This window comes from Melopsittacus undulatus, chromosome 5, assembly GCF_012275295.1.
Source record: "Melopsittacus undulatus isolate bMelUnd1 chromosome 5, bMelUnd1.mat.Z, whole genome shotgun sequence".
NCBI lineage: Eukaryota > Metazoa > Chordata > Aves > Psittaciformes > Psittaculidae > Melopsittacus > Melopsittacus undulatus.
Genome location: NC_047531.1, coordinates 51,775,324 through 51,803,179, shown reverse-complemented (window position 1 = coordinate 51,803,179; position 27,856 = coordinate 51,775,324). Strand labels below are relative to the sequence as shown.

At 39.2% G+C, this 27,856-nt stretch overlaps 1 protein-coding gene across 2 annotated transcripts in view; it reads left to right on the top strand.

The window, feature by feature from the left end:
- The window catches only part of TRIM24 (tripartite motif containing 24), a 67,170-nt gene that overhangs the window by 4,477 nt on the left and 34,837 nt on the right, over window positions 1–27,856 (top strand). Inside the window, exon 2 of one of the 2 annotated variants that reach the window (XM_031051220.2) lies at window positions 22,847–22,965. In XM_031051220.2, the coding sequence (XP_030907080.1) occupies window positions 22,847–22,965 (119 nt within the window). Of the gene's footprint in view, window positions 1–22,846; window positions 22,966–27,856 lie in introns of those variants that run through there. The other variant, XM_031051221.2, reaches the window with a different exon arrangement.

Sequence of the window (27,856 nt, the reverse complement as noted above, 5' to 3'; positions counted from 1 at the left end):
TCTGCCATTTGCCCAAATTTTGTCCAGAGTGGTGCTTCAATGGCTAGTTGAGTAGTAGTCCATCCTTAATTAAAGGACAGCATTCATAATGTGGGGAGTATCTGGACATCATAGTACTCTTGTATAATTTTGAAATGAAAGAGGTATATGAAAACCGCAAAGGTACAGGATGGGATTCTGTTCCTTTCCAAAAATAATTTTGTTTGCTTTTTATCATCAATCTATATTGAAACTTGTGAATGGAAATATGTAGCAAAGTTTTATGCAGGTATCATGATTAAATGTGTCAATACCAAAAATAGTAGGGAGATGATTTGTTTTGCTTGTTTTATCTATAGACAAACCTACTAGCAAAGAAATCTATGAAGTTGTTAAAAGCATGTAATACTTGGACACTCCCAGGGTATAAATTACTGGAGAATGTCCAGATTAACAATTTGAATACGTTCAGTACTTGATGTTAATTAAGGAAAGCATACTTCATAATTACGAAGCAAGGATCTCGGTGATGTTCATGTTTTATATTTCAGCTTATTAATTCCCATAAAGTATTTCCCATAATGTTTACTAATACAATTTCGAGGTGTAATAATGCATGGCATGAAGACCTTCATACCCTCTCGTGTGTGGATAGCATCTGCTGTTCTATCATGTCCCACAGTTGGTCCTTATCCAGAGAGCTTTAAACTCTTTCACACTCTCATCTCATCTTGATATCTGGACTTTGATGTCATCAGTTTGACCTTGAAAATTTTAGATTGGTTATAAGGAAGAAATTCTTTACTGTGAGGGTGCTGAGGTACTGGAATGGGTTGTCCAGGGAGGTTGTGAATGCGCCATCCCTGGCAGTGTTCAAGGCCAGGTTGGATGAAGCCTTAAGTGATATGGTTTAGTGTGAGGTGTCCCTGCCCGTGGCAGGGGAGTGGAACTAGATGATCTTAAGGTCCTTTCCAACCCTAACTGTTCTATGATTCTATGACTTAATTTTTTCTTATTTATCTGAATGTAACCTGTTCTTTCCCTCTTTCAGTTTGATAATGATTAAGACCTCTGTTAGTTAGTATGAAGGATATGATAGCTTCATTTGGGGTTTCTTACAGTGAAAATATTTTTTTTTGTCCAGGTCTTGGTACTCTAAAAAAGTCATATAAGATTATTTTTTTTTTTTTACGTCTGCCTGCTATAGTTATAATAATAGTTATAATAATAGTTATTTCCATTTCATCTTTCATATTACTACTTGCTTAAAGTGAATTCTCTCCATCTTCACCAATGTAAAGACTCTATATTCTGTGTGGGTATACACTCACACTTGCACATATATAGTTTCATTTGTGTATCTTTTCACAAGTCTTATTTCTCCTGTGGTGCCATCAAGAGCAGAACTGTTTAACCTGTTTAAGTAAGGATATTTGGGAGTGATGATACTTGAAAATAATGTATATTATAAGAATATGCGTAGGAAAGATATGCCTGATTTTCTTACTGGTTTTGATTTGTGCTTACTTTGAATTGAAAAATCCTGGAGCTCCAGAGATTGCACATGGGGAAAAAAAAATTAGCATTGTTACAGGTGAAAGGTGATATTATTGTTTGGATAGCCTGTAATGGACATACCTCTTGGCTACGAAATCGTGAAACTAGTAAAACCTTAAAATATTAATCAGTAAGCTATCCAGAGAAGATTTTTATTTTTCTAATTATAATGCCCTTCTTTCAGAAAAGCTGTACTTTCAAGGTATATATGATGGGATATGATACTAATTGTTCAAGTGTAATTTGAAGTAGAGGATGTATTTGCCAAAAATCCCTGCATTCTTTTCTACCAAGAATTCCACAGAAATCTGTGAATATACCTGTGCAGCCATGATGCTGAAAGAAGCTTTAACCATGCTTGCTCCAATATACGCTTAATATAAGCATATAGTATATATTTATTATCTCATGTATGTCTGCAGGATACTACTTCAAGGATAGGTTAGATGCATATGCATGATTGCTTCTTTTACTAATAGGAAGTGGGAGGTTGAGAAGCTGAAGCCATCAGAAACATCAGGTGAGTGTTAACTACTGCAGTGACGTAGCCAGGTTCATTTGAATTAGAAGCCTTTTAGAAGTGAAGCTGTAGAAGTTACCAAATTGCTGAATGCTTGTATGACACTTTTTTTTCCCATTTGTTTGTTTAGGGGTTTATTTGTTGGGTTTTATTTGTTTTTTTTATTTATTTTTTTTAAGCAAACATTTTAATCCTCAGAGGTCAACCTAGCTCTGTTCTGATTCAAAATCATATGTCTCTGGTAAGCAATTAGTACTTTTAATAATGGAAAGGAATCTGAGATCGTAAAGTAACATGAGAGGAGATCTATACGAATGTATTAGAAATCCTCAGATGTGTGCCTGGTTGGAAGAATTGAATTCTTTTAATGGATATGAGAGACTTCGTAAGAAAATTACTTACCTGAAAAGCAAGGAAAAATAATGGTGCATAAGTTCATGAAGAAGCAAGTCAATGAAAGATATTTGTCCTAACTCTGTAGGCTAGCTCATTTGTAGGAGAAATGTCCTGTAGGCCATGCAGCATACTTAAGGTGGCCTGGTGACTTACGTAAGTACTACAAAATGATCACATTCACTCAACTTTACCCAGCTTGTTAAATTTAAGATAGGAATTTTGCTGAAACTTTTGATTCTGAATGTAGTGTTGTTTGAAGAAGCTAGTCTTCTGTACAGAAAAAGCTTTGTGCTGGCTTGTGTGAGGTTATGTTAAGATACTGTAGGTGGAATTTCCATACTATTTAGTGGAATTTCCCGGTAATGGTACCAGCTTGTGAAGCTGGTATTTTGCCCACTGTATCTAATATAAAAACAAGGCAGGGGAAACCCCAAAAGAATATTAAGTGAATTTTAATGTGAGTGTATTTCATTATGAGTGAGTGACTGTTTTTCAAAAGTGTTATTTCTGAAACTAGAAATTTAGGCTTTTAAAATATTTTTACAATAAGAAGAAATACTTTTTAATTACAATAATTTTCACTGATTTCCTAACAATAATATGCTGGTCAGGCAGTGTTCTTCATGTCAAGATGGCCCCATAACTTGCATTATCATAGAATCATAGAATAATTAGGGTTGGAAAGGACCTTAAGATCATCTAGTTCCAACCCCCCTGCCATGGGCAGGGACACCTCACACTAAACCATATCACCCAAGGCTTCATCCAACCTGGCCTTGAACACTGCCAGGGATGGAGCATTCACTACCTCCCTGGGCAACCCATTCAAGTGCCTCACCACCCTAACAGTAAAGAATTTTTTCGTTATATCCAGTCTAAACCTCTGCTGCTTAAGTTTGAATCCATTACCCCTTGTCCTGTCACTGCAGTCCCTAATGAATAGTCCCTCCCCAGCATCCCTGTGGGCCCCCTTCAGATACTGGAAGGCTGCTATGAGGTCTCCATGCAGCTTTCTCTTCTCCAGGCTGAACAGCCCCAACTTTCTCAGCCTGTCTTCATATGGGAGGTGCTCCAGCCCCCTGATCATCCTCGTGGCCCTCCTCTGGACTTGTTCCAACAGTTCCATGTCCTTTTTATGTTGAGGGCACCAGAACTGCACACAATACTCCAAGTGAGGTCTCACAAGAGCAGAGTAGAGGGGCAGGATCACCTCCTTTGACCTGCTGGTCACGCTTCTTTTGATGCAGCCCAGGATACGATCGGCTTCCTGGGCTGTGAGTGCGCACTGCTGGCTCATGTTCATTTTCTCATGGACCAGCACCCCAAGTCCATCTCAGTGCTGCACTGAATTTTCTTTTTGCCCAACCTGTAGCTGTGCCTGGGATTGCTCACACCCAGATGTAGGACCTTGCACTTGGTTAAACTTCATGAGGTTGGCATCAGCCCACCTCACAAGTGTGTCAAGGTCCCTCTGGATGGCATTCCTTCCCTCCAGTATATGACCCGAACCACACAGCTTGGTGTCATCGGCAGACTTGCTGAGGGCACGCTCAATCCCGCTGTCCATGTCACCAACAAAGATGTTAAACAAGATGGGTTCCAACACTGATCCCTGAGGGACACCACTTGTTACTGGTCTCCAGCCGGACATTGAGCCATTGACCACAACTCTTTGCGTGGGGTCATCCATCCTATGGACCTAAGCCGTTGATCAAGCTGAACTGTGAATAGTAGCAAGGTCTCCTCTGGAACTTACTGTTTCTTCTTTAACTTTCATCTACTGTAACAGTTCTTTTTTTGTCTGTCTAATTTCAAGATTGCAGAAAAAGTCGTCTCATAGTAAAATTCCAGTGATGCTGTTAAAATTTACCTCAGCAACTAGGTAGCTGTGGAGTTATTTAATGTTTAAACGATGTACTTGTAACTCAAATGTGCTTTGAAGATGTTGGTGTCAGAGAAACTGACTAAGTTATCTGTGTGGCTTTTGTCCTAGTGGCCAGATAGAATGTATAAAAACATAAGTGTTTACCATCAAAGAGCATTAAATAGTTGTGTGAAGTAGCTAAGAATATGACACCATTCTTAACGAGAAACAGTCTTGTATAGTCAGGTATAAAACCAAAGATTGAGCTAAAGAATGTTCCTAATTATTTGGTATTGTTTCTCCAGTGCTTCAAGTAAATGCTTATTTGAAGCTTTTATGTGTGAGAGAATTGTGTCTTACATTGCACATATTACTAACTTATGATGGAGGACTGATGTTAAGCTAGGTTTGTAGTTATTTTTGAAGCTTATCAGTGGGCTGTGGGAAAAGCAAAGACAGTAACCAAGGCTCAGCTGCTTGAACTGCACTCATGGGTTTTAAGGTCCTTTGTTTCTAGCATGGATTTGGGTCACAAGCACATCCTCGTTTCAAAAAAGAAATCTGCAGCTCCAGTGCTGAAAGCTCCATAAGTGGGAGTACATGGACATGAGAACTGAGCCAGTTGCTTTCTGATTGTAGAAAGATTCCTGCTTCTGATTAAATAAGTTGCCACAGGCAACTTTTTTAAACGGTGAGTTCCCACATTATATTCCGTATATAGTAGTATTCACTATATTCACTGTTGTTCCTGAAGGGAATATAGTGCAATTTGAATGAAACCAGACTGTGGATAAAGCACCCTTTGAACTAAAATGATTGATTTAAAAAGTGACTTTATATTTTCCCAGTGACCTGACACATGTTTTTGTATTGTACATAGTTAAAAAGAAACATGACTATTTTTATGTAAATACTGAATTGGAAAGCCCCATGTATTTTCTAGGATGTCTGCTTGAGTTCAGAAGGCATGTAATGAGATGAGGTTCACTTAATCAGCTTTATTCATTTCATCTTGTGAAGTATACAGGAATGATTTGTGACAGGAACTTAGGAGTCCTTGTCGCCATTGCACTTTGTGTGGAATCAGCACCCCTTGTGACCATTGTACCTTGGTTGGGTATGTATAGCAATAATCACAATTATGATTAATGTTCCTGTCAATACAATGATGAGAGAAAAGATACAAAGGAATAATCTCTCTTACTCAACTGTTTTGTTGATCAAAGGGTGCTTTGTTTAACTACTTGAATGCTTTAAGGGGGTTAGGTAAACAAGAGATACATCTTGTTGCAGGATGTTGTAAAAGTTGGGTACCAGGTAAATAACCATATAAGGTATAGAACAAATGCTAAGGCTGCAGTTAAGCTTCTACGCATTTTCCTGCTGTTACCAAGAAGTTCAGTAACGTCTTCACCAAAGAAGGACCCCAGCAACAAGAAAAGAACAATGGAAAGGAGCCACGTCGACATCCGGGCAAAGAAGATGACTGGATTGGCTGAAACCCAAGACCAAGAAGTATAAGAGACTATACCCCAAAGATCCCGGTGTGCTTCTTTGGTAGAGCGGAGACTCCCCAGCGCACCCAGCGCTGCTTGCTTATTGCCTCTCGATATTAATCAATTGTAATAAAATTAATTAAATCAGATCATGGCTAAGACAATTTTTTTATAACAATCTGATACAGAATTGCAACATGGTTGGGGATGTGAGGAGTTAAGTTTGTTGAGCTAGTCTGTAAGCCAGCCTAACAGAAATTCATGTTACCCTCTAGGCTGCTGCTCAACTTGTTATGTCAGGATACTTGTAACACTAATGCTGCTTACCTGGCAGTTGTGCAGGGAATGAGTAGGTGGGAAGGAGAGGCAGAGAGCTGCGGTAGTCTGCTGGGGCTGGAGTATAAGACATATAAAGTGGTGGTAGCAAGGTTCTAACTTTAAATGTGAGGTACAGTGCCTTCATAAAACAGCTCAGCATCAACAGGTCTGTTACTAGAAATGAGCAATATACAAGATTGGCCTGAACAGCAGAAGTTGAAGTTGAAACATACTTCTGTTTGTTTATTTTCCAACCTGGACTCTGCTTTAAAAGGAGTAAACTACTTGCTGAAGTGATGTGGGAGTGTAAATTACATGCCCTCCTTGTCAGTTGGTTTAAAAAGAAGTGAAAGTAACTTTGAAATCTCTTTGGTGTTTACAAAACTTCTGTGACTTGTAAGTATCGTTTCAACAGTTTTCAAGTAAAAGTTAAAATATATAGCTCTGTCCAGCCCCAAAGCGATAAATTAGGGTACTGAGCAACTGATCACTCAGGAGCTGAGGTAAAAAGAGTCTATTTAGTAGACAAGCTTTGCTGAATGAATACAGAACAATGAAATATGTAGTGTCCAATAGTAGGACCTCAGTAATGGCTAAATGTTGTGGTAACTTTGAAATCCTGGAGCTAGCATACATCAGGGTTAGATTTAGCTCTTTTGAGTTTTTACAGTTTTCCAGTTTCCAGTATTATCTTTGCTTGCTTAAGCAGTTGGTTTTCAACCCTCAGTATTTCTTTTTCTTGCTTGCTTTTGCCTTACTTGGGGGTCTTTGTCACTTGTTAGCAGCTATTGTTCTTGCCTGTTTCAGCCTATGAACTGTTGAGTTTACCAGCTACAGACTGGGCCTTCATTGGTTCTGTTTTCTCTTTCCATTGCTAGTAGTGAAGGGGCACTGTGAGTTTATGACCCACTAGCTAGAAAGTATTTGAAACCCCCTGTCCTGGGTTCAGCAGTAGCAGTCATTTTTCTCCTTAGTAGCTGGTGCAGTGCTGTGCTTTTGACTTTCAGCCTGGGAACAGCGCTGATAACACCGATGTTTTTAGTTGTTGCTAAGTAGTGTTTACTCTGACCAGGGACTTTTTGAGTCTCATGCTCTGCCAGGGAGGAGAGGGAAGTCAGGAGGAAGCAGAGACAGGACACCTGACCCAAACTAACCAAAGAGGTATTCCACACCACAGCACATCATGCCCAGTATATGAACTGGGTGAAGTTACCCGGTAGGGCTAGATCACTGCTCAGTTTGGGCTGGGTGTCAGTCAACAGGTGGTGAGCGGTTGTATCCTCTTCCCTTATTATTTTCCTCATCATTATTATTATTGTTGGTACCGGTAGTGGGTTTGTGTTGTACCTTAGTTACTGGACTGTTCTCATCTCAACCCATGGGAGTTGCATTCTTTCAATTCTCCTCCCCATCTCTCCGGGAGGCAGAAGGGTGAGGGGGGTGAGAGAGTGAGCAGCTGCCTGGTTCCAGTTACTGGCTGGGCTTAAACCACAGCACCCCCAAAATAATTTAGAATACTTTGGATTGATTGTTTAGTTTAATATCAACTTGATCTCCCTTGAGAAGCTCTACTTAACTTTTCCTCAGTTCCTTTTCTGTGGAAGGAGCTCAAATGTGTTTTCAGAGCTCATGCTTTAATTTTTTCTAAGTATTATCTCAAAATAAAGGTATGGAATTCTTTCCTGGGATAAACACAAGGTAGTTTACCTCCCATAGTCTACATGAATGTGAATCCAGACATGCTAGGAGCTCTTCCTTCAAATATTATGCTCCAAACTAAAATAGAATTATTCTCTGCTTCATAGCAGTCCAATGTTGTGAAAGAGTGTTTGAAAGAGCCTGGGGTGAAATGTATGGGAGGGCCTGTGGTCTTCCCACATCCAGCACTGAAGGTTAAACAAAAAACCCTCCAAACCCTAGACCTCTAGTAGCAGGGGTTTATTTTATGTTTTTCTTAGTTCTTTATCTGAATGTTAAGAATGGCCTGCAAGAATTGCTCTGAGCACCCATGTAAGTGCTTTCCATATAGATTGTTGGGATTTGCACCATCAGTAAAATTGTGTGAATCTTGATAGACTGAGCAGATTCAACTGTGGATGGGAAGACAGTTCTCTGTTGCCTTTTTCTTAGAAATGGCGTTGTAACTGGGACCAGGTTCAACTTAAAAGCAAAACCACAGTTTATGGTAGCTCATGTGTCTTCTAGATTATGGTCACTGCTTTTAAACTCAATGGGGCCAAAGATCTGTTCTCAAAGTAATCATTCTAGAAGCTGTTTTGGCAAAATGAAGAAGACTTTATGTATTGGCACCCCAAATGGACTGAACTGACAGTCTTCTTCCCAGCATTCCATCCTTTGTGCAAGAGCTTAATGTAGTTTGGATTCTTTTAAGAAGCTAAATGCTAATCCTATTAAAGTCCATTTAACAACAGTATTATTGTATTGTGTTCTAATCTGATAGTATTTATTGTTTTTTTTTTCTTTTTTTTTTTAACTGCTTCCAGTTCTATTGGGATGAGATCAGATTTAATAAGGTTTTCTTTGGCTGCCTTTTGACTGATTTAGATTATTGAGAATATAGTGTAGGTGCTATGAGCTGCAGGATGTCTGACTTCAAACCATTGCCAGAGCAGCTGTTGTTCTGCCTTAAAAGCTTTGGTTGCTGGTTTTTTCTTTTTCATTTGTCATTATGCCAGCCAAGTATGTTATGAGCCACAATGCCATGGTTGAACCCTTGTGAATATTCCTTAAAAATGAACTAAGAATAGAAGCATCATCCTAGTTCATTCCCAAACTGGTATTGGAGGCAAAATGTAATGCTCCCAGAACTTTATTATCTAAGCTAGTGTATGATCATACTATCAGGCAGTATGGCATAACAGGGTAAAAATAGATCAAGTGAATCTGCAGGACAGGTAAATGGCACTTATGAAGAGCAGTTTTGGTAGAAGATTCATTCTCAATAGTGTGTCATACTGAGAAAGCGCTTTTGAAGGAGCACTTTGATTTTGTGAAGATGAGGGGAAAACTAGGAAGATCACATTTCTTCAGTGGCTGTTCACATCAGCCAGCAGGGTCTAGCTCATGGTTTACTTGTCTACTGCAGATTACAGCAAAAGTGATCAGAAGATATGAAGTGGAAACACAAGTAGTATTAGTGCTGCTTCTGTAACCTGCTGTTTTCTGAGAGCTGTAGAGCAGCTGTTTGAAACCACTGTTGCTCTTTCTTCATCAATCAGTGCAACTCTTCAACCCAGAAGGAATACATTTTGTTAGTTAACATTCAGTAGTTTTCTTATTGCAATTCATTAATGCAGTGTCAGAGTAGAAGGAGCAACACTACTGCTTAATTAATGCTGGTGTTTGGAGGCTGTATAATATGATTGGATCTCAATGCATATATCAGTCGAGCTTTGTGTCTTAAAGTTATCTGGGAACTAGAAAAAGCTGGTTACTTGATTTTTGAACACTAACAGCTGCCATGCTAGGCACATATGAGAGGAATATACAGTGAATTGGCTTTTTATCCCTGTACATCTTGCAGATAACTTGGAGGACATTCTGCTCTTTAGTTACTGGTTTTAGAATATTAGAGGAATTCTTGCAATTGAACTGGATGGCCAATAGTGGATAAGAATATCAATGTAGTTACTGGAAAGAAGTGGATGTTTTTAAGGCACAATTCGTTAGACACCTCATAACCTAACTGTATTACTTAGGTCTGCATTGACTATGAAGGGAACCTGGTGTAAATCAATACTCAGTTGAGTTTCATCAAAGGTATTAAAATTCAGCAACACTACAAAGAAACTTCATCTCCCTTTCAAGTGCAAAGTTTAACCTTATGGAATCTCTTGGCATCACCAGCAGATACAAAAGTGTTATTATCCCACGCTACTTGGTGCTTGTCAGGCCACACCTGGAATACGGTCTTCAGTTTTGGTTCCTGCTGTACAAAAAAAGGTGCAGACAGGCTGGAGAGGGTACAAAGAAAAGCCATAAAGATGATCGGAGGATGGGGAAGCCTGATGTCTGAGGAAAGGCTGAGGGAGTTGGGTTTGTTCAGCCTATAGAAAAGAAGGCTCAGGGGAGTATTTAATGTGTGGCTACAAAGAAGATGATGACTCCCTTTTTAGAAGGAGTCACATGGGAAAGATGAGGGCTAATGGGTACAAGTTACCCCTGAGGAAATTCCAACTGGACATAAGGAAAATTTTTCACAATGAGAACAATCAGCCACTGGAATATTCTCCCCAGAGAAGTGGTAGACTTGCCAGTGTTGGATGCTTTTAAAGATTTGGCTGAACAGGGTGCTGGGACATCTAGTCTAGGTCATCCATTGCCTAGCAAGGTTGGAACAGATGATCATTGGGGTACCTTCCAACCTACTATTCTGTGAATAAATCACTATTATTTCTGTGCTGCCATTTAGAGTTACTCTTTCATTTATATAACAATAGAGATGGATGTAGTAAACACTGCAGTTAATAAGGTGATGGCTCTGAATATTGACACTTAACTGATTTTAACCAAGTTTTCCTTTGGAGCTACAGACTGTAGTTTGTTTGTTTGCTATGCAAGAGATTTTCTGTGTACCTCAGCTGTGTTTTCCACCAGGAATTTGACATCACATTTTTGAAGATATGTAGAGTAGAGTAGATGGGTAAGTTGAGATTAATCTGTCCAAACTGGAATATTCTCGGCCACTTTTGAGTTTCTGGGATGACTGTGATATTCAAAAAAGGGTTGGCAGATGTACTGCTTAATCCAGGGAAACCTACTTCCTTATGGACCAGTAGCTCAAAGCAGGGCAGGATATTCTCCTTAAATTAGGTATGCCTTTTTAGGTACCTAATTGCTCCCCTGAGGCTAGTGGCTTGAAAAATGAGGGCCAAGAGACTAGTCTCCTAACTCCTGATAGGTAATTTCCAGTTAGTGCATAGTGATTATAATGAGAATGGAAGGAGACTTGTGAAAAAACAGGTTGCAAGGGTGGATCTGAGCACTCAAAGAGAGGGAGAAACATGAGCCAGTCAAAAACCTTCCGTTGCATTATCTTGTTTTGGATATTTCTATTGAAGTACTCTGAGTAAAGCCTGTTACTAATGTTGTTGCCCCTAGTGCTTCCAACTTAATTCCCTTAATGTGGTCCAGATTCTTAGATGTTGGGTTTTTTTAAAGGCTTTTGTTTTTTTTTACCTTCACATCTGATCAGTGTTGATGGGAACTTTATGGTATCTGGAGCTAAATGGAGTAAGTGGATGAAACAGTGAAGAGTGTCATGTGTTGGAGTATATTTGAAATCTTTTCAACAAAGGGTTAGGAAGAACCAGCTCCTTCAATGTCTTCCAGAAAGGCTTGTTTCTTTGGCTTGTGACTGGTTCCAACTGCCCAAGTGTGTTTATTTGCTTACGTACTTCTTCTATAACTATAATTTCTGGTAATAAACACATTGTAACTACTAAACTGTCAGCTGGTAGTAGTTGAGAATTTGAAAAGATGAAGACCAGAGCATGACATTTCTTGCTACAAAGACATGAGTAGTAGCTGTGTAGTTTTTTTAAGGTGGGGTCCCACTCCTTAGTAGAGATTCTGGCAACAGAAATTTTTTACCCTGGTGATCTTTTATAAAGAGTAAGAAAGCATTCTAACATGCTGATATTCAGGGAGAAAGGTATTAATTTCCTTGTTCCAGAAGCACATGGATACAATGGACTTGAGCACTGTTGGCAGGATCCTAGAGTGTCTGCAAAATGGTATTTCAGTAGAATGTATGAATCTAGACAGCGTTAAACCCACTTTCAAAATGTTAGCAACTTGAAAAATATTTGGCTGCTCAGAGAAAACGACGCAAGCATAGAACTGAGTCTTAAAAATCCTTGCATCTTGTATGCTTGAATTCATTACATATAAGGTGGAAATACTTGACAGTTTCAGGACTTGAAAGAGTGTATTTTAATTTTGATGAAAGAAATGCTCATCACAGGCAGCAGTGACAATTGGTGTAATTGTTGGCAGCTTCTGCATCACATTGTTTAAGCATGTTCATTGCAAGGCAGTGAAGATTTTTATTCATCATTTTGTATTTCAATATTGTCTATCTCACAACAGCAGTGTTTTCCTTTGTTACCATTATGACACTTCTTATAATTGTGTTGTTGAACAAAATGCATTGGACAGCCTTAGATGTGAACATACTCTCCCTTCAGCATTTCTTAAGGTATTCAGGAATGGCTGGAGAGTCAGCCCATTCAAAAATTACAATTTATGAAATGCAATATATGATATTTGAAGTGTTTGAAGATTGGGTATGTATAGCAAAAACAATGAACCATTTCACAGAGCAGCTGAAATATTCTAATTCAGCTCTGCAGTGCTTTCCAAGAAAGTCAATGCACTGCAGCATAAAAACTGGCCTGTAACACTCTTCTAGAGGGGGAATTATAGCTAGTAGTCTTTGTCTGCTTTTCTCCTGTTTACATTTTAAAGGGTGGTAAATAAAGCATGCTGATTTTAATAAACGTAGCCACTTGATTAGTGGTTGCTTTGAGTGTTTGTATTTTGGCAGTAGGTGCCAGTTTCCCCTTGCGATGAGCTTGCTTATTGGTTTAACCTATCTCCCTTCCACTAGCAACAGCAGGCTGTCAGAGCTAGATAGGAGCAGTTTTTTCCGGAGCAAACTGGTTGGAAGAAGTTGCCAATTGCAGCACCAGTGTTGGCTTAATGAGAAACAAGAGGAAAGCAGTAATTATTTTTAAAATTGATTCAGATGTTATTGCACTTGAAACTGTTTCTTGAATTAAGATTTCTAAGTGTTTGTTTTTAACAGAAAAACATGGCCTGTGTAAATACCACCAGTTTACCTTCAACCCCGTGTATTTTAATGAAAAACCTTGTGAGTATTCATGGTGTTTCTATACACAGTGAGAGAAGAAAGGATTCTGCAGGTCACAATGGAAATGCCCTAATTTTCTGTGAGGTGATTCAAAGAAATCACTCAACAGTACACGCTGTAAAGTAAAGCAGAAACCCATATTGGTGCTGGGAGCACATGGGGGTTCAAACCTCCATACATGTGTCCAAAGAACAGTAAATCCTTAGGGGTTCTTTTATACCTCCTTTTCATCTTGATACAATTATATCTAAAGCATACATTCATACAATTTGGTAAGTTACATAACTTGTGGTTTTCTTACCCCGTTGTGCAATTGAGTTGGGGCTACAACGATAGTCTATGGTTTAGTATTATCAGGATTCTTATAGCTGTTTACCTTTTAGCTTAGTATTATTGATTAACTGCTAATACTTATGAGTTATGTGCTTGGTTCTTCATTCAAAGTGTTATCATATTTTGCCATTAGGGATGTCCCTTCTTATAAGCAACTTACAGAAGTAGATGCAAGGCTGCCTACATACCTGAATTCTAACTTACTGTATATCATGCCCTACCAGGAGGGCAGGTCCTTCCTTGAGGTGGTGTTTTAAAGTGCTGAGTCATCATCATGCTAAATAGCCAAGTTATGTCAGCTAAGGCCTAATGGCTTGGTCTCAGTCATCATGCTTACAGCTGGCACTGTCTTTGGTCTCCCATGTACTTTTTGTTAATGTTAACTGGCCTGTCTGTATTTAAAAGACTTTAACTATATGTGTGTGTTGTGGTTTAAACCAAGTCTCCCTACTCCCGGAGAGTTAGGAAGGAAAATCCAAAGAATGTAGCCCCCACGGATTGAGATAAGAACGGTTTAATAGCTAAGGCATAACACAGAATCACCACTGCCATTACCACTACAAATAATAATGATACAGCAAACAACAAGTGAAGAGAATACAACACCCCACCAGCCACCGACCCATAAACTCACTCCACCCTGCCCAGCTGAGCACCGCGTGTTCCCTCCTCCATTTTCCTCCCGAGCTCTACCTCTCCAGCCTTCTCTTTCCCAGTATGCATCCTGGGCATCACGTGCTATGGTATGGAATACCTCATTGACTAGCCTGGGTCAGGTGCCCTGTCTCTCCTTCCTCCTGGCCTCCCCTCCTCCACCTGGCTGGAAAAAACCTTGAACAAAAACACCCTCAAAACATGCTCAACCCATGACATTATGACTTGCTCTATTAGTGTTTTCTATTCTGAAATCTTTATCGTTAAAATTTCAAACAAGATTTCTGTAAAACTGAGGAAAATTGCCTTACGCAAGCCTAATTAATTCTGTAGATGACTGGTTTTTTTAGATAAAACTAGCTACCAGTTGTTTCCAAGCACTCTATTAAAGAGAGAGCTCCCTTTCATAAAACTGGTGCATTTTTGACTGATCTGTACTGAAGAAAGGGAACCCTTAAGCCCTTTTTTTAAAAAAAAAAATTATTAAAGCACTTTGCAACTACAAACAAAAATACCCTTTTGGATCTACAAGTGATTATCCAGTGGCTCTACTAAATCATATCTGAAACCTGTTCATTAGAGTGAAGATGCAAATGAGATGAAACTGGGGCACAGACCAGAGCAGTCTCCTCCTATTGTCTCAGGATGCTTCAGTAGTCTGGAATGTACTCCCAGGAAATTGAGAACTGAGTTGGAAATAATGGTCTCCGCTGTGAATCCATTTGCTGAATGGTTTGAATGTTGTGGATGCAACATGTAACTTGTGAAGAAGAGCAAGAATGTGCTGTGGTTTCTCCTACTTGTCTAAAATGCAGGCTAGCATTGCTTGAAGAGGCATATGCACTGTGAGCCTGTAGGCAGTGAGAACTGTTACAGGCACCACTATTCCCTAATCCAGCGCATTGCATGGCAGCATAACTCTGTGTTAGCATGGTAAAGAAATGAATGGGCAGAGGATCCTGCATTGTTACTCTTGTTAGCAGTCTGTTGTCCAGGCCTGGTTCAAGCAAAGTCTGAATGTAAGGTTCCAGAGCTGCTTGATTTTTATATGAACGGATGCTGCTGCTGAAAAAGCTGGAGGTCTTTCCCCTGTACTCATCCTATTCAAGAACCATGTGCTCTTGATCCAACTTACTGTACAGCTGCATAAACAACTATCCTAGCACGAGGGAGTAGATGAAAATATGGGTTCTTTTCACTTAGCATCCTCACAAAAATAATGAGGGAGACTGTGGAATTCCTCCCAAGCTAAGTAATATTTTTTCACCTACCCACTGGAGCACTCTGGAAATGCTAGCTCCAATTAAAAAAAAAAATTTAAAGTCATACAGGATTATTTTGACAAAAATAGACTGACTTTTGAGACATTTGAGAGCTTCATTCTTCTGAGAAAAAGCAAACAGGTAAGTATGCTTGTAACATCTTACTTCTTGTAGTGATTTCATGTTAGACGCTTGCTGTTACAAACTGACACATTCAAAATACCTACACTTAAAGCTTAGTGGACTGCTTGTCTAGAATTAGGTTCTCCCACAGCTTGAATCTTATAGAGGTGGGAGGAGAAACAGTTTCAAGCCTCACTTCCTTCTTGATAGACAAATATTTGTTTTATACCTTTGAATGAAGATACTTATGTAACTATTGGTCATTAAAAGAGAGCAAACTATGCAATTCCTGTTAGGATTCTTAAATTTGAAATTGTAACTGCAGGTGAAATGGGACTTTTCTCAGTGAAAGGCATTTTAACATGTATTATCCCTTGCAGTGCTGATCTTTTGAAGATTCAGTAGGTGCTAAGACTGAAAGAACTGTCTCCACTCCTCAGATGCTTTTCCTTTTTTTTTTTTTTATTTATATCCACTAAACCTTGCAGTGCTTCAGGCCCAAACACAATGAAATTTTCAGTTGTGTTATGGGTGAATCTTGTGAGCTTTTCTTGATTCTCTTCTTCTGCAGCTGCCCCATTGTGGTGGGCACTAAAGGACTGGAAGCAGTAGGTTGCATTTGATGTGAATAATACTGATGATGGTTAGAACCAGAAAACAGCATTCTTGTTACCACTACAGAAAATGAGATTGTGTAGGAGTGAATATTCTAAATTGGAAGGAAGGATGGCAAATCAGTTGGCAACTGAATCTTGGCAGAAGGTTGTGAGGGAAACAGGGTTTGAAATGAACAGGCAATTGGAGAAGGGCAAGTCCAGTCAAAACTGGAACAGCTGACTGGAATTCCCTGGTTAACTACTCCTGTAGCTGCTGTGCTAGAGTCACCACTGGATCCTCCTTGGTGTTTGTTTCCTTTAAACTGCAGGATGTGGGTGATGTTAGGTGATGCTACTTTAGGCAATTTTAGGAAAATGTAAGGTCACTCTTCCTCAGTTCCCCATTCCCCCACACTCTAAGGAAAAACAGGAAAGGTAGTTGATCTCAACTTGTTTCTTTTTATAAGTCATGCTAGATCTGGTTTTCTGAGATATTCCCTGGGTCTCTAGAGTGTAGTGCAACATCAGGCATTCTGAAAGGAAATGATATTAAAAATACCAAGTGTCAACTCTATTTTTGGCAATTTTTTATCATAGCAAGTTGTCTGTAAGAGAACCGTCAGGAAAAAAAATTACTTTGTTCACTAAAAAATAACGTTGTCTTGGAAGTCTCCCAAAATATATTGTTCAGTTCACACACATATCTCAAAGCTCTTTAGAGCTGATTGGGTCAAGAATTCTTTGAGTCTTGGAACATTAATGTGGAATTAGAGGTTCTCCTTACTCCTAAGTTAATCAGGATAAACAGTAGAGCCTCAGCATCCAGGAACATGCTTAACCTGAACAAGGCTAGCCAGAATGCTAACCTGAATCTGATGCATTATAATTTATCTGACAACGTTTAAATTTTTTTTCTCTTTCACGAAAATACTAGGTTTGGGCTTACTTGGTAATGTAGGTGGCAGTGCATTAGCAGTTGGTAGTTGGGAATGAACAATAAGTTTGGGGATTTTTTCTTTAAAGCAATAATGTAGTTCTTGTTCTGATGACATACTATGCTTCTCTTACAGTTTCATTAGGTGATGAATGATTGTCCTTACTAATTTACATAAGAAATCAACTAAATGCCTTTTAATATCCTGCTACTCAGAACTTGAATCTTCTTGAACAGACCATAATTGAATAGCAAGGGTTCCCAACCTTAAAAGTGCTGAAATAAATTGTGATACAATTCAGAAAGCAAGTGTCTTGAAACAAGTGTAAATAAGCCCTGCAATAAGATTAAGCATGTTTAGAAAGCGATTGTATGATTGCTTCCAGATCTTAACACTTAAAAAAAAGTAAAAGGGTTTCCTTGTTACAGTAGGAAAGTGCAGAGGGACTCAGTAGAAGAAATGTTAACTGATTCAGAGGTAAATTAAGGAATGGCATTCTATGCATGCTTAAGGAACAGTTCAAAATGTAATTAAATGTTTATTAGGAAAAACGGTGTACCGGTGAACATTAAAAGCAAATGCGTATATTGATTGTAGTAAGAAAATGCTGGATGCTGGTGCTTTATTGAAGCTGCCTTTGTATTGCATTCCTTCTTCCTGTATGTTACTGTAACCCTTTAATGAAATACAAGTATAAATATCTTTGGAAAATACCACTGTCCTTTAGGCTGTTCAAAAAAAGTCAGTTAATTGCTTGCTACAGCACCTGTTGCCTTGTTAGCAAAAAGCTCTTGTGTGCGCCTGTGTTTGCTTCAGCCATCTGTCCTAATACTATTTGTCAGTTATGATTTTAAATCAACTTTACTTTTTATGCATCAAAAGAAGCCAAACTCCTCTATCAGGACTTGTAGTAGGCTGGGTAGTGCAGTAATGCTTAGTGTGCAGTTTGTTACTACCACCGTATCTAGGAGAGGCATACTTGTCCATGGTCTTGAGTTAAGCCTTTGTATTGGAAAACTGAATGATGAAAAAAGGATTTCAAGCAACGTCTGAGATTTGTATATCAAATTATCTCTGTACATACAAAATACGTTATCAGCAACAGGATTTGAGATAGCAGGGATAAAACTATTTAAACTTTCAAGTCATTAATATGTTGATATTTATTGTACAGCATTTCCATTTTTATGAAATAGATTTGGATGGTGAAAAATGAATACAAAAATAAAATACAAAAACCCAACTGCCTTGCCCCTCACACCTCTCTTCAACTTCACTCTTTCATTCCTGAATTTACCTTCTCAAGTGGTAGAGTAGGGATGGGAAATGGGAGTTGTGGTCAGTTCATTACAATTCTTCTCTGCCACTTCCATCCTCCACCCACTTGTTCCTGTCTCCAGTGTGGGGTTCCCCCCATAGGATACCGTCCTTCAAGACCTGCTTCAGCATGGGTCTTCTCCATGGGGTACAGTCCTTCATGAGCAGGCTGCTCTAGTGTGGGTCCACTGCAGGCCACAAGCTCCTGCCACAAAACCTCCCCTGGCATGAGCTTTCCACCTCCTGCAGCCTCCTTCAGGACCTATCCACCTCCTGTAGCCTGGGGTCCTCCACAGAGGATGCAGCCTGCCCTCACCATGGTCTGCTCATTAGGCTGCAGGAGAATCTCTGCTCTAGCACCTGAAGCACCTTGTCCCCCCGCTTCTGCACTGAACTGCATCTCTGCAGGGCTGTTTCTCTCACTTTCTTCTTGCTCTCCCAGTGCTGTTGCAGTTTTTTTACCCTTAATCACCTACACAGAGGCGCCACCAGCACTGCTGATGGATTCAGCTTTGGCCAATGGTGGGTCCATCTCAGAGCTGTCTGGAATTGGCTCTATCTGACATGGGGGCTGCCTCAGTGTCTTCCCCCAGAGTACACCCCTGCAGCTTCCTCTTGCCCCTGTTACCAAACCATGGATACATAAATGCAATGCACCATGTTGCTTGCCCAAACATTATTCTAAAAGAGGACTCTGCACATGAAAAAACCTAACTGTCATGTGTCATCCTCAGAAACGGAACAAATCCAGTACCTTTCCTTTTCCTAATACTTCTTGTTTATAAATCTCTGCAGCTTGGTGTTTACAGGTGCGTGCTCTCAGGGTTGTGCTGATGTGTTTTCAGCTGTAAACAAATGCCATCAGATCTGTGATAGTTTGTTGTATGGATTTAGCTAGCATGAGTCGGGCTTTTCTGGGAGTAGAAAAATACTAGGCCTTGGGGAGGTTAGCCAGGGACGGCAGTGGGGAAATGAAACTGTAACATTGAAAACAAAAAACAGGATGTAAAACCGCAGTGTAAGGATGTCGAGGTTGACGCTTAACATAAGTAGATATTGTAACTTGTATTAGGTAGTTTTGTGTGAAGCCCAATCAAAAGCCTGTTGGCAAGGCATGTTAACCAATCGCCATGTAACCAGTGTGCAGATTTGTGTATAAAGGATCATGTCTGATGCTCAGTAAATGGCAATTGCTTGATCACATTGATCGTCTCTGCGTTGTCCGTGACTCCTGCGTCAACAGTAGTTGACAACTGTACTTTTTGTATTGGATGCATGGCTGAAAACTTTGCTTTCCTATATGTAGTTTTATCATTTTGTACAAAAAGCTGAATTCTGCAACTATTATTGCAAAGGAAGAATTTACTTGAAAATTACTATTTCCAAAAAAAGCTTTGTGCATGATTATGACCAATAATGCTGACAAAGTCAGTAGAAACGCTGATGTTAAAACAGAGGTATGTTTGTCTGAGTTTTGATAACTTAGAGCATGTATCTTTCCTTGAACATAATCAATGTTCCTTTTTAACCTTTAAATATATTGTTTTCATATTTACTCAAGTTTTCCACTTAATTCCAGAATAGTCAATTGCCTGTCATCTCCAGTTTTCTACGTTCTGAATTCAGGGTTTATTGTGAACCATAGTTTTCTTTCCCAGTAACTTGGCGTCTCTCTTAGTGACGTGGGTTCTGGTGAGCTGCCAGCTCTTCATCATGTTCTGCAGGACTGTGGCGATCATGCGGCGCACTTCATTGTACTATTTGTTTACTGATAAGGAGCATGGATAGAAATTCCAGTATCTCTAGGTGGCTAGACTGAAGTTCTGAAATGAACCTGCATGAGTTTGTTAGGCACCGTTTGTTTGCCACAACCCTTTCTGTCTCAAAAGCAGCATGCATTAAATCACATATACAGAGCACCCTGCTCATGCCTTCCATTTCCCATGTGGAGAGTGGAGAGGAAAAGACCACACATGGTTTATATTTCTCAGTACGTTACTGAAAAAGCCTTGGATATATTAGAAATGGTAAATAATGACCTGAAAGAAATACTGCCTGATAACTTTGCATTTTACATTTTGTGCCAAAAAGGCCTTTGTTGCTTGCTGTGTGCCTAACAATGTAAGCTGGCTGAAGCACATTGAGATCATGATACTGGGTATTTTCACTTAAATCCATGGTGCTGAGGTTGACTGAACCTGGTTTAAGACTGATTTTTGTAGCAGTCATCAATCCAGGATTAGAACAAAAGCAAATTTACCCACCCACCGTTGCAGACTAAAACCTTGACTTAAGGGTAGACAGCATAAGGAATTCTAGAAAAAGTTTAAAGAAGATTTGAGAGGTTTGGGCAGTTTTCCTTCTCCCATCTCAGTCTAGAATTTGTCATCTATTGAACACGTAGTTGGCACTATTCGATTGGTGAGCATGCAGATTAAACATTTGATTTACGTTAGCATTTTTCCTGACTTGTACCCTACCTCTTCCTTGCTCACCCTGTTTTCAATTTGAGCTGATTTATAAACAGTGGTTAAACCATGACATCAGCTTAATAGAAGTGATCTGTTTCAGTGGTTCTATGTTTAATCTTCAGTGGCAGTGTTGGCTTCTTCCCATCCTCATGCTGCTTCTCGTGTTGCTTCGGTGTAAGCAACAGTGCGTTTGGTCAGTGAGGCAGACTGGGGGCTGAAGGTGATGCCTGGGAGAGCTGAAGAAATACATCCATGTTTGAATCAGTTTGCCAGTCTCATTCTTTGTCTATACCCGGCTCCCAAACACAAGCAAAGACTGGCCCAGTCACTTACGCTGACACACAGCACTGTGCTTTGTCAGGGTCAGGAATAAGCAGTGGAGGAACAGAGGGCAATTTGTAATGGGCACTATTGAAAAATGTAAAAAATAGTCTTTTTCAGCAAGCATGTATCTTGAATATTAAGAGATTTGTTCACTCTTGACTGTGGTAAATTGATTTGCTTAATAAAAGGAGGATTACAGTCACTGGAGTTCTAATGACTACCTAATACACCAGAATTGGACATCTTAATTATCCTTCATCATCATGGTATAAAATTTTTACAAGAGTTTTACCCAAAATACAGACCTTATATCAAATGAAGGTGCACAAATATGTATTGAAATGCAGACTTGCAAAATGGCAATTATAATAAAAGCAGGCTTAACATCATAGCCTCTCAGATAAAAGTATACAAGTGGTGAAAACTGCCAACTAAATTTTCAGAGTGAAGACCTTATTTAGTAAAACTGGTGGACTTTTATTAGAGAACTGCTTTATAGTGGGTTGGCCAGTTAAATCTAGCATGTGTTGGAAGAACGTAATGAAAAAGTCACTTAACTCTTGCATGATGCACTTACAGTAAGGAATTAAGTTCTGCAGAAAACAAAATGTTTGAGTAGTTTCTTCTACATTTTATTGTAAAAGTGAAGCAGGAACAGAATTAAGCCCATTCAGATGTAGTTAAATATGTAAGTGATGAATTATATACTAGTGTTAAATTCCCCATGTTAAATGGTACTTCTGATTTTCTTTAAGGCCCTACAATCGTGCCGTCTCTCAAATGGCAGCTGTACGTCTAGAATCAATCTCTAGACTCGTGACTATTCTACTGTTAGCTTTGCATGAGACTTCACATCTTAAGTGATTCTTTTAACCTTAGTTTCAATTAGGTTTTTGGGGGGGTTAATGACTGTGATAATTTTCTTAAAGCAAGATGTTAATGCATAGAGATTTTCCTTGGATTATTAACAAGCCTCAGTGCTAATAAGACATTCTGTTTTCTGCAGCTAGGAAAAGTGTCTACTTTAAAATGTTTTTGTAGATCTTTTCATTTCAGTCTGTTCTACTCATTGTTAAACCCCAAGTTTTGAACTTGACTTTGTCCTTTTTATTCTCTTGAGAAAATTATTCACGGGTTAACCCTTTGCATTACTGGTTCTCAGTTCTTTCTTCAACCTGGAGTCTAATGCTATTGTCCTAGAATTGTTCCCCGGTGTGTCTTGCAGAGGAGAGGAGGGAGAGGACCGTTTGCTTACTCATATGTCTGTCTTGTTCGTTTTCCCTTGCTTAGGGTGAAGGCAATCACAATATTAATGCAGGTCTTTTCTTCCTCTATAGAACTTATTTATTATGAAATTGAAATAATAATGAAAATAAAATTTATTACATTTCAGTTTCTCATATTATGTAGTTGGAAGTCAGTCATTTCACACTACTGGTGTGTATTTAATAGTGTCACTAATACTCCACACTAATATGTGTTTACTTCAATCAATTCTATAACAAATTATCAATGGGAATAGAGAAAAGGAATTAATGTTCTATAAGATTATGGCAAGTACTTTATAGGAAAGAAACAAAAAGGTGCTTGACCTTGATTGAAAGAACACATCATGAGGGAATAACATGTAAAGGTTACTTCAGTGATGAATGTGAATTAGATGCTTTTACTCACATCTTACTGACAAGAAGGTATTAAAACATCCTTTTAAAGATTTGTCCTTACAAGCTGTCTTTGAAGTTGTTTGATATATCTTAAATTGTCTTAAGTTGTGCAAGCATAACCAGATTTTATTTTTTTCCCCAGTTGGTGTTATCCGCTGTCCAATTTGTGGTCAGGAATGTGCAGAGAGACACATCATAGATAACTTTTTTGTGAAGGATACCACAGAGGTTCCCAGTAGCACAGTTGAGAAATCAAATCAGGTAAGTGCATTAACATGTAATCAAGTTAACACCTTTTGGATGTGTATGAGCAGCCTTGGCTGCTTGCTGTGTGGCCTTTTTGCTGTTTATAAGCAGAAAAATACTTCAAGTGCTTAGTCATCACATGGGGTAGCTACTCTAGAAAATTAGTTAAAATTGATGAAAACACATGTGAAGAAGTGGTTTTCTTTGAACTACTTTTAATTGTTGAGAGAAGATTTTATTTCTTGGTATTGTTGATATTGTAAGTAAGGGATAGGCATAAGAATGGAAGTTTCTATACTTCGGACAGGGCACTTAAAGCACACTTTGAAACAGAAACCTGCACAACACTGCATCAAGGGATCCCAATGTAAAATGGAATCCTCTAGTTAAATCAGCCTTTTTTTTTGTTTGTTTGTTTTAAATCTCATCACAGACAAAGCATAGCACTAAATAGAGGCTCAGACTTCAAATTGAAGGAGATGGTATGTTGTAGTGGTTTCTTGTTTTTCTTATGTAGGTAGCCTATTGTTCCTTTTGCAGTAAAAAAATAGCCATCTCATAAAACTAGAACCTGCTTATCTGGAAGAATAGTAATACTGGGTTTTTTCCTCATGTTTTTTTTGGGGAGAAGAGTGCTAATGTGGAAGCAGTACCAAATGAATAAATCACATCTCTATAGTATCACAGCTTAGCTACTTCTGGTAACAAAATATTGCATGTCTTCAGTTTTAGCTAGTAACAGAGTGTGTCAAGTATTTCTTTACTCATAAACTTTTTATTGAACTCTAGGAACTTACGGTAAATAATTCAACTTCTCTAAATGTTGCTGTATTCTTCATAATACTGCACAGGGTTGCTATGTTAATTGCATTTCAACCCTTCCCCCCACATTTGGGTGGTGGTCTCCTTTTATTCTGAAAATGCCTCTTTCTAGTTTTCTGCTTGAGACCTGTGCCACTGGCTCTAGGTCCATTTGTCTTGGGAGCAGCTTCTTACAGGTCATTTATTATATACTCTGCTTCTCTCAAAGCTTAACTGGAAGTTGTGCTTACATGTATAAATGAGTATGTCACTCAGGAACAGGTGACAGCACCCAGTCAGGTTTGTGACACAAGCTCACTGATGATTAAAGGCATAAATTTTGTCATCATCTCTGAGGAAGAGGAATTAACTTATGTCTGAAAATCATTAACCTGCATTCAGCTTATAAGGAGCTTTGCAGCTGGATTTGTGAGAAATGCTAGACCTTACCAGAAGTTGAAGCTTATATGGGAGTTGCCGGAAGTACAAGCAGTGTTCTCTTAATGTAGGACAATTTTTGGCATTTGTGTGTGTTGTTGGGTTTCTTTTTTCTTGTTTTTTTTGGCATTTGGTTTGTTTGTTTTGGTTTTGTTTGTTTTTCCACCCCCTGGGTATTGCAGGGAAGCATCTGAGTTTTGGAGGTGGTTGTGAGATTTATACAAACTCTCTCAATACTCTACCAATAAGACCGAGGAAATTAATAGTCCATGTTGCATTGAAAATTTGATCAGGACTTTTTTAGAGACTTTAAAATCAGGAAGAGAAAAAAGATAAAGAATAACTGCTATGCAGCAGCAGTCCTGAACTTTTTTTTGGGCCTGTGCCATAACCTCTGCTCAGTTACATAACAAGTCCTCTAAGATGTTTCTCTGGGGAGTGATGATGGAAGTACAGTTATTTTTCCTGGGTTTAGTGACAAAGTTGGGTTGTGGAGTGTTTTTTGTTTTGTTTTTTTTTTCCTGCTTTCTGTGAAAGTTACATGGGGAATTGATGGCTTTGAGACTCAGATAAGCAAGTGAAAATTCAAGAAGGGTTCTTTATATTCTTGAGATTAATCATAATCATGTACAACTGGATGGACTCCAGTGGGTCATAGGGTGTCAAAAGGTGGTGTATGCGCCAGACTCAGTCAGTTACATCAGGGTAAGTCAGGCGCTTCCTTGGAATTGAGGGAGATGTCTTTTTTGTTTACCTTTTGGATCTCGGTCTGCTGGAGGCAAATACAGAGATTCCACATTTTTCGGCAGCTGTTGTGGAGTCATCCATTGTGTAAGCAAATGTCAGGGAGGTTCTTCAAAGCATTTATTTTTCCTGATGTTCCCTCCTCAGACTTCTGTTTACCCTTCCATGTTTGTTTCTCTCTCTCCCTAACAAAAACCAGCAGGCTTGCCATTCAGAAAGCATGTCTGTTCTTCAGCTAAATTCCCTGGCTGAGCTCTGCATACTTTCTGCAGCAGTTGAAGGCAGACCAGCAGACTTGCTGACTTTTTTTTTGTTTGGGATTTGGTTTGATTTGGCGTGTTTTAAATGGAGCTAGATGTTCTGTTAGATACCTGCCAACTAAGTGTGTGCCTTACCTCCTGGAACTGAATGATATGTAGTTCTGTTTTGTTTGAGTAGATGTATTTTGATCTGGTAATGAGGTTTTTTGGGCTTTCACATTGGAACAAATGGGAAAAAAAAGCACCATTCTATAAAGCTGCTTGTGTGGAATAGTGAAGTTAATAATAGTTAAATAGATCAGTGTCTTGTTCAAGGGGTACTGTTAGGAGGTTTAAGGCAGATGCATCCGTCTAATTGGCCTATCTTGTTTTGTCTTGGAAGGAGCAAAGAGAAAAGAGAGAAAAAATTGCTAGTAGGAAGGTGAGGAACAGATCAGAGGAATTGAAGTGGAAAAGATACTGAGACTTGCAAGAAATACTGGATCAGGAATCATGCAAATTCTTTGGCTATTACAGACATTTTCTACTGAGATAGACATTTTCTACTGGTTAGTTTGGCTTTGATAGTTTGGTAGCTTTAGAAGGATGCTGAAGAAATTGGAATTAGAGATAAACTATAGGTTCTCTGCAAGTGACATGGTAGCCTAGAATCACTGGTCCATATTTATGAATAGCCTGTGTGTGTATGTTGTCAGGAAACACTGGTTTATTTCAATTCAAGACAGCAGAAAAATTCCATCCCACTTTCAAATTCAGTGATTGGTTATTTCAGCTCTAAAATGGTACTAATGCTAAAATAGTTTTTAGTGTAATGAATTAAAACTGAATGATTGAATGGCATATCATGGAGCCTGGCACTGTGGGATGAGAAAAATAACTGGAACCCATGAACATGCTATCCATCTGTCTAAAATCATGTTTATCTTATCTGAGCCTGATTTTGGCAGTTTAGTACTCTGCCTGCATAGCTATGCTTTCTAGCAATTGCTACTGCAAACTTTAGTAGCAAAACAAGTAAGCATAAAGTGTAAAATCCCTAGTATGTGTTCTGCAAGGAATTTCCTGGCAAACATTAGAGAACATTAAGGATTTTGTGCTGGCTATTAGCATACTAAGCTTTCCAGAAGAAGAGAGACTAATGGGAAATGCATTTGTGATCTTTCTCAAAGAATCATTGTAGGTTGTAGGCAACTGGAGCTTAAATACTTGGGAAGAGCAGATCCTTTATATTTTTTTTCACGTTATGATTTACTAGAAGTCTTGGCCAAAGTATTGAATGCTAAAGAGAACTTCAAAACTCATAGAATCACACAATAGTTAGGGTTGGAAAGGACCTTAAGATCATCCAGTTCCAACCCTCCTGCCATGGGCAGCGACACCTCACACTAAACCATATCACCCAAGGCTTCATCCAACCTGGCCTTGAACACTGCCAGGGATGGAGCATTCACTACCTCCCTGGGCAACCCATTCCAGTACCTCACCACCCTAACAGTAAAGAATTTCTTCCTTAGATCCAGTCTAAACCTCTGCTGTTTAAGTTTTAACACGTTACCCCTTGTCCTATCACTACAGTCCCTAATGAATAGTCCCTCACCAGCAACCCTGTAGGCCCCCTTCAGATACTGGAAGGCCGCTATGAGGTCTCCATGCAGCCTTCTCTTCTCCAGGCTGAACAGCCCCAACTTTCTCAGCCTGTCTTCATACGGGAGGTGCTCCAGTCCCCTGATCATCCTCGTGGCCCTCCTCTGGACTTGTTCCAACAGTTCCATGTCCTTTATATGTTGAGGACACCAGAACTGCACACAATACTCCAAGTGAGGTCTCACAAGAGCAAAGTAGAGGGGCAGGATCACCTCCTTTGACCTGCTGGTCACGCTCCTTTTGATGCAGCCCAGGATACGGTTGGCTTTCTGGGCTGTGAGTGCACACTGAAGCTGGCTCATGTTCACTTTCTCATTGACCAACACCCCAAGTCCTTCTCCTCAGGGCTACACTGAATTTCCTTTTTGCCCAACCTGTAGCTGTGCCTGGGATTGCTCCTATCCAGATGTAGGACCTTGCACTTGGTTAAACTTCATGAGGTTGGCATCAGCCCACCTCACAAGCATGTCAAATTAATTCTAATTGATTCATGAAAGTGAGTGCAAATGATTTTCAAGCCCAAGAGATGTGTACTGAAGCAAATGCTAAATTTGAATACGACTAAACGGTAGACAAGTGAAGAAATCCAGGAGCTTAACAGAAGAAAATTGTTTAATGTATGTGCAAAGCCATGAAAGTAAAAATGCAAAGTGTGAGATTGATGGGGAAGAGATGATCATAGTGTTAACTGATGTTGCTGCAGCATATAAAGTAATGCATTTTAGTCTAGGTCCTAATTCTTATGGCTTTTGTGTCCAAAAGAGACCATATGTAAAATCATTTTTGATAGTAAGAACACTTTCTGTATCTTTACCAGTCACTGACCTGAGAATTTGAAATGTTATAGTAGGAATGAGGAACAGTTGAACTTTGTGAGATACTGGGAATCTAGTAGCAGAACAAGGTACAAGTCCAAATCTCTTGGATAGTAAGACAGCAAGTCTGACTGGCATAATAATTAATGAGGACAATTTAGAATAAAAAGTTTAGCTAGTTTTGTATGGTGCCTGTTGGGGGTC